At 43.1% G+C, this 14036-nt stretch overlaps 1 protein-coding gene across 3 annotated transcripts in view; it reads left to right on the top strand.

Annotated features, from left to right (window-relative positions):
* Nucleotides 1-14036, top strand: part of ZMAT4 (zinc finger matrin-type 4) — a 303234-nt gene that overhangs the window by 192533 nt on the left and 96665 nt on the right. For all 3 annotated transcript variants that reach the window (XM_081870079.1, XM_081870080.1, XM_081870078.1), the window contains exon 5: nucleotides 12249-12476. In XM_081870079.1, coding sequence (XP_081726205.1) covers nucleotides 12249-12476 — 228 coding nt within the window. The remainder of the gene's footprint in view (nucleotides 1-12248; nucleotides 12477-14036) is intronic.

Here is a 14036-nt window from a genome sequence, read left to right as displayed (position 1 = left end):
GAAAACTTGGACCAGATAGAAAGGGGTGAGGAGAGAGCGGCTGTAGCACAAATTGGCTCTCTGGGATGGAGGAATAGTGGCGTACTGCGGCTTTATGGCACCCAGGGTATTCTAATGCTGATGCCACCAGATTCTGAGAGGATGCAACAGGCGCCCTGCGGGGAAGCAAGCTGAGCCAGGGCCAGGCCTTTGGGGCTGGGATGGTGCCTCCTTCTCCTAGAGAGAAGGCTCCACACCAGCCAGCCAGGCTTCCCCTGGTGCCAGGCTTCCCCTGGTGCAGCTTCCCTCTCCATAGGTTGCCTGTTCATGGAGGCACCTGGTTACGCCCTTTTGCACCCTCAGAATAATGTGCCCAGGGCCGACCACCCCACAGCCCCAGTCACGCTATGCCAGTGTGGAGGAATCCTGCAAGAGTCAGACAAAAGAGGGTTCCTTCTTCACAGAATGCATCATTAATCTAGGGATGCGGCAATGGCCACTTGTTGAAACAGTTTTGAATTAAGATTAGGCTGTGCACATTTAAATCCCATTACCTCCCCCAAAGAATCTTGGGAGCTATAGTTTTTAAGGGTGTTGAGAATTGTAGGTCTATGGGGATAAACTACAGTTCCCATGAGTCTTGGGGGAAAGTCATGTGCTTTAAGTGTGCATTACTGTAAATGTATGGTGTGTACATAGCCTTAGACAACTCCAGAGTGGGGGACAGATGGCATTAGTAACAAGGGCTTTATAGAAACTCCCTGTTCAGAGGCAGCAGATTTCAAGAAGAGTCGCGGCTCAGTGGCTTTTTCACATGGGAAGGTCCCAGGTTCAATCCCCATCATTTCCAGGTGGGGCTCAGAGGGATTCTGTTTTGAAACACAATGGAGTTGCTGCCAGTTTGTGTAAAGAGTTCTGAGCAGGATGGACCAATGGTCTGACTCTGCATAAGGCAGTTTCCTATGTTCCTTTGTTATAATGCACCAACTCATAGGACAAATATAATTTATGATGGTATAACAAAATCATTAAAATACCATAGAATAATAAAATGCAGAAGGTTATTCAAATTCACTCTCTAAAAATGTTTGATGAAACAACGATGTTTTCTGCAGGTGGCGAAATATCCAAATTGTCTGATTTCAGTAGGATGTGACTTTGTACAATTGGCCATGCAAAGGCCAGAGGTTTCCACACCTCACCACCCCAAGTCCAGGCAGGGCAGAGGCATGGCCACAGTTGAGCGAGCCAACCAGGCTAAAATTGCTAAAATGAGAATAATAATAATACTGTGGGAGAGGGGTATTCTTTTTGCTTGTTACTGTCACACATTTTTATGTTTTTATATTGTGAACCATCCTCGGGTGAAGGGCAAATTCAATTAATTAATTAATAACAGCAACAAGTGTCGGTCCATTAGGAGGGCTTCTCCAGGTGAATTGCAATAATCTGAGTGGTGCCTAATGGACAAGGAGGTGCTTCAGGTGAATTTAATGGTGAGGATTTATGTTCCGAAAGGCAGCATATTGGAACAAATAAATTCATGTGCACACAATTGTGCAACAGCCTGGCTCACATTAGTCTCTTCCTCTCTTGGAGTTGGAGAAATCATGCAGATCCCGTCCTCCAGGCCACCACATGCTGGAGGCTATCTGTGTGACAGAGGGGAGGAGGTTCACCATATTATTTAAGCCCTGCTCCTCCCAGAAGCATGTTTCTACCACAGTGCTATTTAAGCATTGCTCTTGGCTTGATGTGTGACCTAGAGTTCAGATCCAAGACAAATAGTAGGATGATTTTATTAATTAGCATTTCCCTTCTCCTTCCTCTCCTCCTCCTTTGTAGATCTACCATAGCAACAACAGTTATGCAACAAATAGACAAGGTCGTTGCTTTGTAGGGAAGTTGAAAAGAAAATGTGCCTATCCTTTCATTGCCAAATGTTCCAAGGATCTCAATTTGCTAATGAGCAATGGTCTCACCAGTAGGGCAGTTCCTTCCTTTCACCCTCACTGCCTCATGGGTTGCAGCTTTAGAACAATAATAATAACTGGAGGAGAGGGGAAGCTTGCCATCCAAAACACTCAGAACCTAATATTTTTTTTTCTTTTGGAAAGAAGAAATTAATATGGCTACAAATGATTTTATAGCAGGGGTGGGGAACCTGGTGCCTTCCAACCATTGTTTGACTCTAATGGTCTGAAATGATATAAGATATAATAGAAGTTGAGTTTAAAACACAGACCTTTTTAGCCTATTGCTGAATGTTTGAATGCCTTTTGAGTCCATGGCTCCCTTGACCAACCACATTCTTTCTGCAGCTCCCCTGTGGGAACTGCTTACACTGGGGCTCCATTACAGATTGTGCATATGTGGGGATTCCTGTACCACCCTGCCCCTTTTGGGCAACATTTTTGGCGCACATGTAAAGTGGGAGCGCGCATGCTGACAGGAACCCAAGCAAGACCACTGTTGTGCAGGTCCCAGCTGACACACTGCACATGACAGCCCAGCTTGCCTTTTCTGAAATTGGTGTCCTCAATCTCCCCAGGGTGCCATGGGGCACTGGTTCGACAACTAATGGCCTATACAGTGGTACCTCTGGTTACGTACTTAATTCGTTCCGGAGGTCCGTTCTTAACCTGAAACTGTTCTTAACCTGAAGCACCACTTAAACTAATGGGGCCTCCCGCTGCTGCTGCTGCTGCTGCCGCGCCAGTGGAGCATGATTTCTGTTCTCATCCTGAAGCAAAGTTCTTAACCCGAGGTACTATTTCTGGGTTAGGGGAGTCTGTAACCTGAAGCGTATGTAACCTGAAGCATATGTAACCCAAGGTACCACTGTATTTCATTTTAATTCAATACACATATTCACAACATATATTATTTGCTCAAAAAGAGCATTGACCTCCTTCCCTCCCTTTTCTGACTTCCCTATGACATTAACATATCTATCACATTTCCATAATCACTTCTTTACTTTATATCAACATTTAAAAATCAAGGCACCACTGTATTTAACAGTCTGCTAATGCTAATGTTATTGTTTGATTTTATTTTGTTGTAAACCGCTTAGACTTTTCATTACAATTAAGTGGTGCATGAATTTTGTTTAATAAAACAAATTAATAGCCCAGTGACATGCAGAGGGTTGCATTTGCCCAACCCCTGACCTAGAGGAAGGATGTATGCCGTTTCCTTGTGAAAAAGTCATGGTTATGCATGTTGGATATGTTTCTGGCAGTGGGAGTTCCTCTGCACTTCCAGACTCAAATGATCAAGGTTCCATCAAGTTTATGTTTTCTCTAGATCTGATCTCATTGAAGTTCAGACAGAATGCCTTCTTTCATGTATCAGATTCAACCTGAAAATGCAACTCTTTGAGCCTTCTTCCAAGTAAGGTGTTTGTTGAGAAACTACATGGCTGTTAGACATTTTGCCTTAAATCAAGTTTGATGGAATCTGGCCAGAGCATGTAGCCATTCATAGTCAGATTTTATTGTGGACTCCATGGGTTTGAGGACCAGGAACTGTTTAGTCTCAGTGAGCTACCTATGCTATGCTATGCTATGCTATGCTATGCTATGCTATGCTATGCTATGCCACTGTGGGATTGTGGAAGAGGGTACGTCAGGCCCTCAAGTCTCTCCCCAGTCCCACTGCTTCCTAGTCCCACCACCTCTTCCCAAGTCACACCCCTCCATTTCACCTTCGTTCTTTTTTTTTTTAACATAATTTTTATTGAGTTTTCCATACAGTGGTACCTCAGGTTAAGTACTTAATTCGTTCCGGAGGTCTGTTCTTAACCTGAAACTGTTCTTAATCACCACCTTAGCTAATGGGGCCTCCTTCTGCTGCTGCTGCTGCTGCCGCGCCAGTGGGGCATGATTTCTGTTCTCATCCTGAAGCAAAGTTCTTAACCCGAGGTACTATTTCTGGGTTAGCGGAGTCTGTAACTTGAAGCATATGTAACCTGAAGCATATGTAACCCAAGGTACCACTGTATTTCATTTTAATTCAATACACATATTCACAACATATATTATTTGCTCAAAAAGAGCATTGACCTCCTTCCCTCCCTCTTTTCTGACTTCCCTATGACATTAACATATCTATCACATTTCCATAATCACTTCTTTACTTTATATCAACATTTAAAAATCACTCTCTCATTTGTAAATTAGCATCTTAATTTCACATTACTAAACATTTCATGTTAAAGCTACAAACGTTTTCAGATAAGTACAATTTTCTTTCAAATAATAAATAAATTTGCTCCAGTCCTTTTGAAATCTTTCATCGGATCGATTCCTGATTTTCCCCGTCAACTTCGCCAACTCCACAAATTCTGCCATCTTTATCTGCCAGTCCTCAAGTGTGGGGAGTTCTTGTTGTTTCCATCTTTGGGCCAGGAGGATTCTTGCTGCCGTTGTGGTGTACATGAATAAATTTACATCTTTTTTATTAATTTCTTCACTAATTAGCCCCAGTAAGAATGCCTCTGGTTGTTTTTTTTTACTAAAGTTGTATTTTAGTATCCTTCTTAATTCATTGTAAACAGTGTCCCAGAAAACCTTAACTTTGGTGCAGGTCCACCACATATGTAGGAATTTCCCTTCCTTCACCCTACATTTCCAGCAAGATTTATCCTGACACCTATACATTTTAGCAAGCTTACTCGGGGTGATGTACCAACGATACATCATCTTCGTTAAGTTCTCTTGGAGAGCCACACATGCAGTAAATTTGATTGTTTTATTCCACATTACTTCCCATCTCTCAAAATCAATATTATGTCCCAAATCCTGTGCCCATCTTATCACACTCTTTACCTCCTCATCCTTTGTATTCCACTCTAATAGTACATTGTACATTTTTGACACCATTTTCTTTTTACTACACAACAGTTCTGTCTCAATTTTTGATTTAGTTAACACTAAATCCAAATCCATTACTTTTATAATCTTTCCTAAAGACATCTTGCAATTGGTGGTACTGTAACCAATCAGTTAGCTTCCCTCAACTCTTCAAATGATTTTAATTTTAATTTACCATCAACTTCCACCAATAAATCTCTATATGTCGCCCATTCCTTCCCCATATTCTTCTTTTTTACTGCAAATGCCTCCAGTGGTGAAATCCACCAAGGGGTTTTGCGTTCTAACAGATTTTTATGCCTATTCCATACCTCATACAAGGATTTTCTGATGATATGGTCAGAAACCCTTTATGTACTTTTACCTTTTCATACCACATGTAAACGTGCCATCCGAACCTGTTATCGAATCCTTCTAGATCTAATACCTCCTCATTGTCCAGTGTCATGCAACCAACTAAAGCAAGATGCCTTGTAATAAATTTTTAAATCTTGTTGTGAAAAGCCACCTCTCTTTTACATCTGTCAAAATTTTGTATTTAATCCTAGGCTTCTTCCCCAGCCAGATAAATTTAGAGATTCGTTTTCGCCAAATATCAAATTGCTTTGTTCCGCATACGATGGGGATGGTCTGGACCTCTTCTGAAGGCTGGCGGGGGGAGAAGGACTTTTCTCCCCACCGCCAGCCTTCAGAACAGCCTTCTGAAGGCTGGCGGTGGGAAGAAAAGCCCTTCTCCCCCCGCCAGCCTTCAGAAGAGTTCCTGCAGGGCTGCCTAGGCTGCGGATAGCAGCCTGCTGCCCGGTGCGAGGAACGCTCTGAAGCAGAGCGCCCCTCGCGCGGGGTAGACATCTGCAGCTTGGGGAGCCCTGCAGGACTTCCCCGCAGGGCTCTCCAAGCTGCGGGTAGCAGCCTGCTGCCCCGCATGAGGGGCGCTCTTAAGCAGAGCGCCCCTCGCGCGGGGCAGACATTCACAGCTTGGGGAGCCCTGCGGGGAACTCTTCTGAAGGCTGGAGGCGGGAGAAGGGCTTTTCTTCCCACCGCCAGCCTTCAGAACAGCCTTCTGAATGTTGGCGGTGGGGAGGAAAACCTTCCTCCCACCGCAAGCCCCGGGAACAGAGGAGAATCGCTGCGCACCTTCTCCTCTGTTCCCGGACTGCTTCAACTGCACTAGTTGTTGGTTGTTCCATCGTCAACACAACATCATCTGCAAATGCTTTATACTTGTACTCTCTATAGCCAATTCCAATGCTCTTTATTTCTTTTGTTTTGTCTATTTTTTTCAGCAGGATTTCTAATGTTGTTATAAATAATAACGGAATAACGGGCACCCCTTTTGATATTTCAATTCTTTCCGTAAGTGTGTTATTGATTATTAATCTTGCATATTGTTCTGAATAGATTTAATTCCATTTATAAATGTCGTTCCCATGTTCATAATTTCTAGATTTTTTTTCATGAAGTGCCAAGACACATTATCGAATGCCTTCTCGGCATCCAAGAACATATCCCTTCTGCCATCCAAAAATTCAATTATATCAATAATGTTTCTAACATTATCTTTCAGTTGTCAACCAGGCACAAAGCCGGCTTGGTTTTTCCCAATTCTCTCTCCTAATATTTGTTTATACCGATTGGCTAGAATACTAGCAAATAATTTATAGTCATTATTTAGGAGAAAGATTGGTCTATAATTTTTGACTTGAGTCGGGTCTGTGTCAGGTTTAGGAAGCAGGGTGATATGGGCTTCTCTCCAGGTCTCCAGAATTCCGAGCATTTCTTATAGAATTTGGGTGTCAATCTGTCTGGGCCTGATGCCTTACCAATTACTGCTTGTTTTATTGCCATTTTAACTTCTTCTATTGTTATATTATTATTGAGTTGAATTCTCTCCTAGCTTGATATTCTCTTCAATTTGTTCTGTTCCAAATATTCTTCTATTTTACCTTCATCTTCCTTTCCTTTACTAATTAAGTGTTTATAGTATCCTTGAAAATTCTTCTTAATTTCATCTGGATTTTCAACTGTTTTCCCTTCAACCGTCAATTTCGTTATTGTATTCTGTTTTTGTCTCTTCCTAAGTTGCCAGGCAAGTAATTTTCCTATCTTATTCACAGATTCAAAATTTCTTTGCTTTAAAAATTAAATTTTCCATTCTTGATTTATTAATATCAAAAATTGTGTTTGTAACTTTTTTATATCAGTTTTAGCTTGATTGTCTTTGGAGTTGTTTGCTAATTTTTTTCATTACTTATTATTTGTTTTAATATCTTTTCCTTTTTACTCTCTCTTGATCTTTTTTGAATTGCGTTCTGCTGTATCCAAAATCCTCTTATTACCGCCTTTGATGCATCCCATACAGTATTAATGTCCACTCCTGTAATGGTTCTAGGGGTTGCTCATGCGTAAGCCGGTGCCAACACCTGGCTGGGTTGCCTGAGTGAACCTTTTCCATCCGGACAGCCACTCGCCCGTGGCTGTCTCAATCGCTGGCAGAATCCATCAGTGGGCGTTTCTTAAACTTCTTCCAGCAAAGAAGCTCTTTGATGCCTAGTCTCCTCCTACTCTCCCTGCGCGGAAGCCTTCTGCGCAAGGAGGGCGTAGGCAGCGGAGGACCCTTACTCTCCCCGCTGGTCCCCGGCAAGGAGTCATGGGACTGCCTCGCCGATTCCCCCATCTGCCCCCCTTCTCCACTGGTGCTACGCTGATTCTCTTCCCCAGAAGATGGGCTGCCTCTCCCCATCCCGGGACGCTCTCTGGAATCCCTCTGGAGCTTGCTTTCTCCCTCTGGCACTGATGGCAGTTCCCTGACAACTCCTTTGTTCATATTAAACTCAAAATAATCTTTCAATGTTTTTTGTGCCTTTTGCAATATTACTTGATTATCCAGTAATCCGTCATTCATCCTCCACCTAAATGTAGTCTCTTCTTTCCCTTTTATTTCCATTTTTATTGCATTATGGTCCGAAATAGTTTTGTGGAGGATTTCTGTTTTTGTTGTTCTTGTTGCCAATTCCCTATAAGTCCAAATATAATCGATTCTTCCAGCACTCTGGTTTGGTTCAGAAAAGTGACTGAATTGTTTTTCTAATGGATGCTTTAATCTCCAAATGTCTATCAAATCATTATTTTGTACCAAACTGAAAAATGTTTCTAGGGAAACCACCCCATTAAATAATTAATATTATTTTTTGGTCCATAAAGTTGGTCCTCTAACTCTTTATAGAAATTCACTTTGTTATCATTTGGTGCATAGATTCCCACTATAATTAGTTTTTCGCTCTGTATTGCCATTTCAACTGCAAAAATTATTCCTTTATCATCTTTAAATCTTTGGCGTGACTCATATTTTTCCTTTATATACAACTCTACCCCCCTTTTCTTACTTTCATCTGCTAATATATATTCTTTACCCAGTCTTTTATTTTTAAGAATTTTGTTATGTTTTTTCGCGACATGTGTTTCTTGTATGCAAATTACGTCGGTTCTGTTTTGATAGTATGTGTTCAGTTTTATTGTGTTTAATTTTATTGTTTAAACCATTTACATTCCATGATATTATTTCCAACCCCATTGTTGTCAGAAATTAAATACAAAGTTGTTATATTTTTAAATTTCTTTCTCCTCTTCTTCTTCTTCCAGTGGTATGTCCTCTTCTTTTCCCCCCAGCTCTTTTCTGTACGTTCTCATAAATTTTCCCATCTCTTGGGGGGGGATTTGATTTTGAATTTCTTGTCTTTGTAAAAAAAATGATATTCTCTCCGGGAATTCCCACTTGTACCATATTTCATTTCTTCTTAAAATTAAGGTAATGTCTCTATAATCTTCATGTTCGAAAACTAGCCCCATCTGGAGAAGGTGTCCCCTCTCCCTACTGCCGGAGCTGGTTTACCGGTGATCTGCCTCTGGCTGCGTTCCAGAGATCTTGATATAGGCGACATTTCCCAGCATAGAAAATGCACACCCACTTCTCCCCCTTTGCAGGGGAAAGAAGAGTAGTCAGAAATCTATTTACATATTGTTTATTTCTGACATTACAGCTCTACAGAAAACGTGTCCGATCACTTCAGTTTCCATCCAGCAAGTGACAAAGACTTCCTTTACAAACACAACAGGAAGGTCTCAAATTACACACTGGACACAGACTCCCAAAGCCTGTGAACTTCTGGGAATTTACTTTCCCACAGCTAGCCATATCACATGATGCCAACAAGCTGGCTGTCTGCAGCTGCGATGTTCTCATATTGTAACACTTCATGGCATTTCAGAAATCTTTTCGGTGTTTCCTTGTAAATTATAATGAATTTTTCATCTATGTGTAACCTTTTTTCTCGATTTGTTCTTAAAATCAAATCTTTCATTTCTCTCGAGTTCAAATATACAAGGCAGTCACCAGGCAGTTTTTTACCTCTTTCTGTCTTCTATTTAATCCTAAAAGCCTTATCTATTGTTTTTCCAACTTGGTCTTCCTCTAGTTCTAGCCAATTTGCAATTTCCTTTATCAGTCTTTCCTTTATATTCTCTCCTTCCTGCTCTATTACTCCTCTGAAGTGGAGATTTAATTCCTTCATTTCCATAAAGGCAAGAGCATCCATAGTTTCTTCATGCATTTTAGCTAGATCAGCAATCTCTGGTTTTATTCCCCCCCTTTTTTATTTTCTCTAACTTCTTTCTGTGTCTTTTTTACAGTCTCTTCTAGGGTTTGTGTTTTTGCCCTGACCTCTCCTAATTGGCCTCTTAGTTCTGCCACCGATTTATCATTTCCCCCCTCCATTTTATCAAATTTGTTATCTAATTTTTTTCAGCATCTTTTATATCTTTTATATCTTTTCTAATTTCTGCTAAGGTCTCTGCAATATCTAATTTAAGTTCCTCCTGTTTCAAATTTCTCCTATCTGTTGGTGTGGCTACCAGTCCCTTTTTCCCTTGCGTGCTCATTTTGATTATCTGATTTTCTCCCATCCCCCCCCCCCGCAGTTCCACTCTCAATATTCCCTGTAGTATTATAAGTTGCCACTAGGTGTTTCACAAGTCAATACAGTACAGTCACAAAAAACCCATTGTAATTATCTTTTTGACCACTTGGTTTTGAGCATGAGGCGCCCACAGAGAGACCAAGCAGGAGGTGAACAAAGGATAATGGCATCAGCTCCTTTTCAATAGAGTGACACTCTCTCTTCAGCTGCCAATTCAGCCTATCCAAATTACGAAAGTCCCACCAGCCGTCTTCAGTCTCTTCCCCGACCTAATATCCACACCGCTAGAGAAATCTCAAGCCCCCCCCCCCGAGAAATAAAAAAGGAAAAATAAAAAATAAAGTCCATGAGTCACCAAAGGTATGATGCAGCAAAATTCTCCGGAGCCTGCCGAGTCTTCTGGGTCTCCTTGAGCTTATGCCAGTTGGAGAGATCTTTCGAGGTTTCAAAGTTATGAGGTATCAAAGTTACTTAGTTATTTTCGGATGAGTCAGCGGGCTTTCCCCTTTCGCAGCACACTCAAACCGCTTCTCGATTCAATTTTAAGATTGTTACTCTGTTGCAAATATTGTGTCCATAAAGCTCTTTCCCAGCTATTTCCTCCCCTCCCCAATGGGTCAGAGACGTTTAGCAAATAAATCAGTTATTGTCCTTTTGCAGCAACGTAGTCTTGGTTTTGTAGTAGAAAACTTACTGTTCCATTCTCATGCCAGCAGAGAGATGGACTCCCCCTTTTTACGTTTCCTCTGTCTTCAAAACCGGTTGTTGCCAAATAATTCCAAATTTATTCTTACTTTGTTTTGGATTTTCCTTTTATATTGGGAAATCAGCTGCCTTTTGCCATTGGAACTTGAGGCTTCTCTTAACAGGAGTAGCGATTAAACCCCCTATGCACCCGCGCCTCCATCCCCCTGGGCTTCCGAGCCTTTTTACAGGATCTTTAGCCCTTGGGGAGATACACCAGGGGTGCCGCTGGGTCCCCAGCACCCAAAACTCCCTTTTGGGGGTTTTCTGGAGCTCACAGTGCCTTTGTGAAGTTCCAATCTCCTGTTAAACTCGGATTTCCCCGTAGAGGCTAAATCCGCATCAGTAAGGGCCGCATCAGACCAGAAGTCTGCTTTGCACCTTCTTTCAGTGTGATGTGTCCTTGCACTCTGATAATGCCTTCTGCTTCTCTGAATGGAAGGAGGGGAGTAGGTGTAAAAGCTAGCTGACTGCACGAAGGCAACATTTACATTTGTTGCCCCCTCCACTTTTGGCCTTAGCCCCACCCACCACTAGCATGAAGGTATTTCTTCATTCATTCACTTATTTATTTCTCAATGTATATGCCACTCAACTGGCGTGGGCACTGAACCTTAATTCAAACTCGGGGTTGGGATAGTGTCCTCCTTTTACACCAGTAACAGGCTGTTTTGGGGGCAGAGGAACAAACAACCGACTGTGTAGCTTATACACAGGACATAGGAAGCAGTGTATATTTAAAGCAGTTGTCATATCAATTTCCCCTCAAAGAACCTGGGAACTGTAGTCTTTGAGGGTGCTGAGAATTGCTAGGAGGCCACCCCATTATTCATCTCACAACTACAATTCCTAGAGTTCCCTTAGAAGAGGAAGAGGCTATTAAGCCACTTTGAGAATTGAAGCTCTGTGAGGGGAATGGGGGTTTCCTAACAACTCTCAGCCCCCTTAACAAACTGCAAAGTGCCCAGCAGTCCTTGCGGGGAGCCGAGATTGTTTAAAGTGGCATGATACTGCTTCAAATGTATAGTGCAGAAGTAGCCTTATGCCAAATCTGATCACTGGTCCTTCTAGCTTTGCATTATCTACTCTGACTGGCAGTGTCTCTTCAGGGCTTCAAGGAGCAGTTTTTCCCAGCCGTTCCTGGAGGCACCAGCAATTGAACCTGGGACCTTCTGCCTGCAAAGCAAATTCTCCACCCCTGTGCTGCAATTCTTCCCCAGCTCTGTCCTCCAACAGAGAAGAATGGCTTCAGTATCTGCTGCCTGAAGCAGTTCCCTCACTTTGTCCAATGGCAGGCCCTGCCAGCCCTGTCTGACCACAGAGGCTCTTCCTCTGCTAGTGGCAAGATGCCACAGATGATGAGCGCTCACCACATGGCTGCATGCACCCTACAATTATAGTTGCCATTGGCCACTATGAAGATAAATGTGAAAGATAAACCATTTAGGGAACCTCCCTTACCTAGTTTAGGAAGTGAGGCCCAAGCTGGAGGTGGGTCTGGAAGTGGAGTGAGAAAGTGGAGTGAGAAAGAGTGGCTGGGGAAACCCAGCCAGATTGTTGGAGTATAAATAAATTGTTGTTGTTGTAGCTAAAGGTGAGAATGCCTGTTGGGCATAATTATGTAATAAAACTATTTCTTATTCAGCTCACCTGACCTGCTTTTGTTCTCTTGCAGAGACCAACCTGAGTTCCCTAAAGCAGTCACACCTGGATAGTTCTCCTGTGGTGTCTTCGCCCCATCAGAGAAGAGACTCTGACAGGTACTGCCAGCTCTGCACGGCTTGGTTTAATAACCCAATGATGGCACAGCAACACTATGACGGGAAGAAGCACAAAAAGAATGCGGCCAGGGCAGATTTACTAGAGCAACTAGGGAAGACGCTGGATCTAGGCGAGTTAAGAGGTAAGAGCCTTTGGTTTTCTAAAAGCATCAACGTGGGAACCCCCTGTGTGCTCTCCCCAGTCCTCCAAGCATCCATGTAGCAAGCCATTGGGAGGGCTCCATGCGATTTCAGTGATTTCCATCACACTAGTTGAATGCCCTACCCCAGAGGCTCAAGGCATCTTAGGGTGCAGCATCTGTCTGTCTGTCTGTCTGTCTGTCTGTCTCTCTTTTCCTGGGGATCTGATCTGAGATCTATGGGGTCTGCTGCCTCATAGGAGTGAGTGATGTTTGCCTCCAGTTATGTGCTTCTTATATTGAGGAAGAGTTGTGGCTCAGTGGAAAAGCACAGAGGGGGCTGGGAGAGAAGTCTGCCTGAAACCTGGAAAGCCAAGCAGTGCCACTAGGCTCTGATTCAGTACAAGGCACCTTCCTATCTACATATCCTCCAACATTCATCAGATGAAAATAGGGGCATTTCTCACTCCCCCCTGGCCACAACTGACCCTCCTTGACCCCCATTTTTTGTCATTGTCCCCTGCAAAGCATTTCCTATCAGAAGAAGGCAAATGTTGCCACCACTAGTCCAAAGGGATACATCACACACCCCTTCACCATCCTGAGAAAAAACCTTAATCTTGATTTGATTTGATTCTTTGGTAGATTTACAAAAATAAAAAAACACTCCTAAATTAATCTTATAAAGGGGCAGAAATAGATGCAGACACACAAAGCATTTTTTAAATAAAGAAAATCAAGACTGCACTCTGCTGCCCCATTTTTCCCGCCCAGGGCAGCCCTGCCTTCTGTCTGCACTTCAGGGCTGGTGCCTCATGCGAGACTGGGCGTCAGCAAGCAAAAGCAGCCTCTCCTCCTCCTCGCCTGCTCTTCAGCATCTGCCACAAGGTGCCCAAGGGAGGAGGCCATGGAGAGGCTCCACCGCAGCCGCAGCTGCTGCTGCCACTGCTGTTGCTCAGGACAACCACCAGTTCAACTTCCTCCCTGAGCTTGGGGAAATAGGGACATTCTGGGATCAAATCAGAAGCTGGGAAGGCTTTCATAATTCTGGGACACTTGGAAGGTATGTATCTATGTTCCTAACGGTTGGGAAAGGGCTGCTGTAGCTTAGTGGTAAACCATCTGCTCTGCATGCAGAAGGTTCAGGCCTCCTGCAGATGTCATCTTATTAGGAGGTCTGTTCCACACAATGTAGAAATCAGGCATTTAGTGTTGTGACACCTGCCCTTTGGGATGCCGTCCCCTTGAATATCCAAAAAGTGCCATCTTTGTTCTTTTCAGTGCATACAAGACCTTCCTCTTTCTCATTCTGCATGTGTACAGCAATTGTTTTCAAGATGCTTTTATTACCTTACCACTTGTTGTTCATCAGCCCAGGCTCCTTATTATTAGTAGATAATAAATGTAAATGAATCATCAGCTCCAGGTGGGGCTGGGAGAGACCCAGCCTCAAGCCCTGGAGAGTTGCCAGTCAGTGCTTAGACAAGGCTTAGCTTGGTGGTTGGATTCAGTAGAAGGCGGCTTCCTATACTCCTTGATGTCGTGGTGCATCTGCTTTGCATG

This window comes from Podarcis erhardii (assembly GCF_964252035.2).
Source record: "Podarcis erhardii genome assembly, chromosome: 7".
NCBI lineage: Eukaryota > Metazoa > Chordata > Lepidosauria > Squamata > Lacertidae > Podarcis > Podarcis erhardii.
Note: the sequence above shows the minus strand (reverse complement) of the source record. Positions and strands in the feature narration are given on the sequence as shown.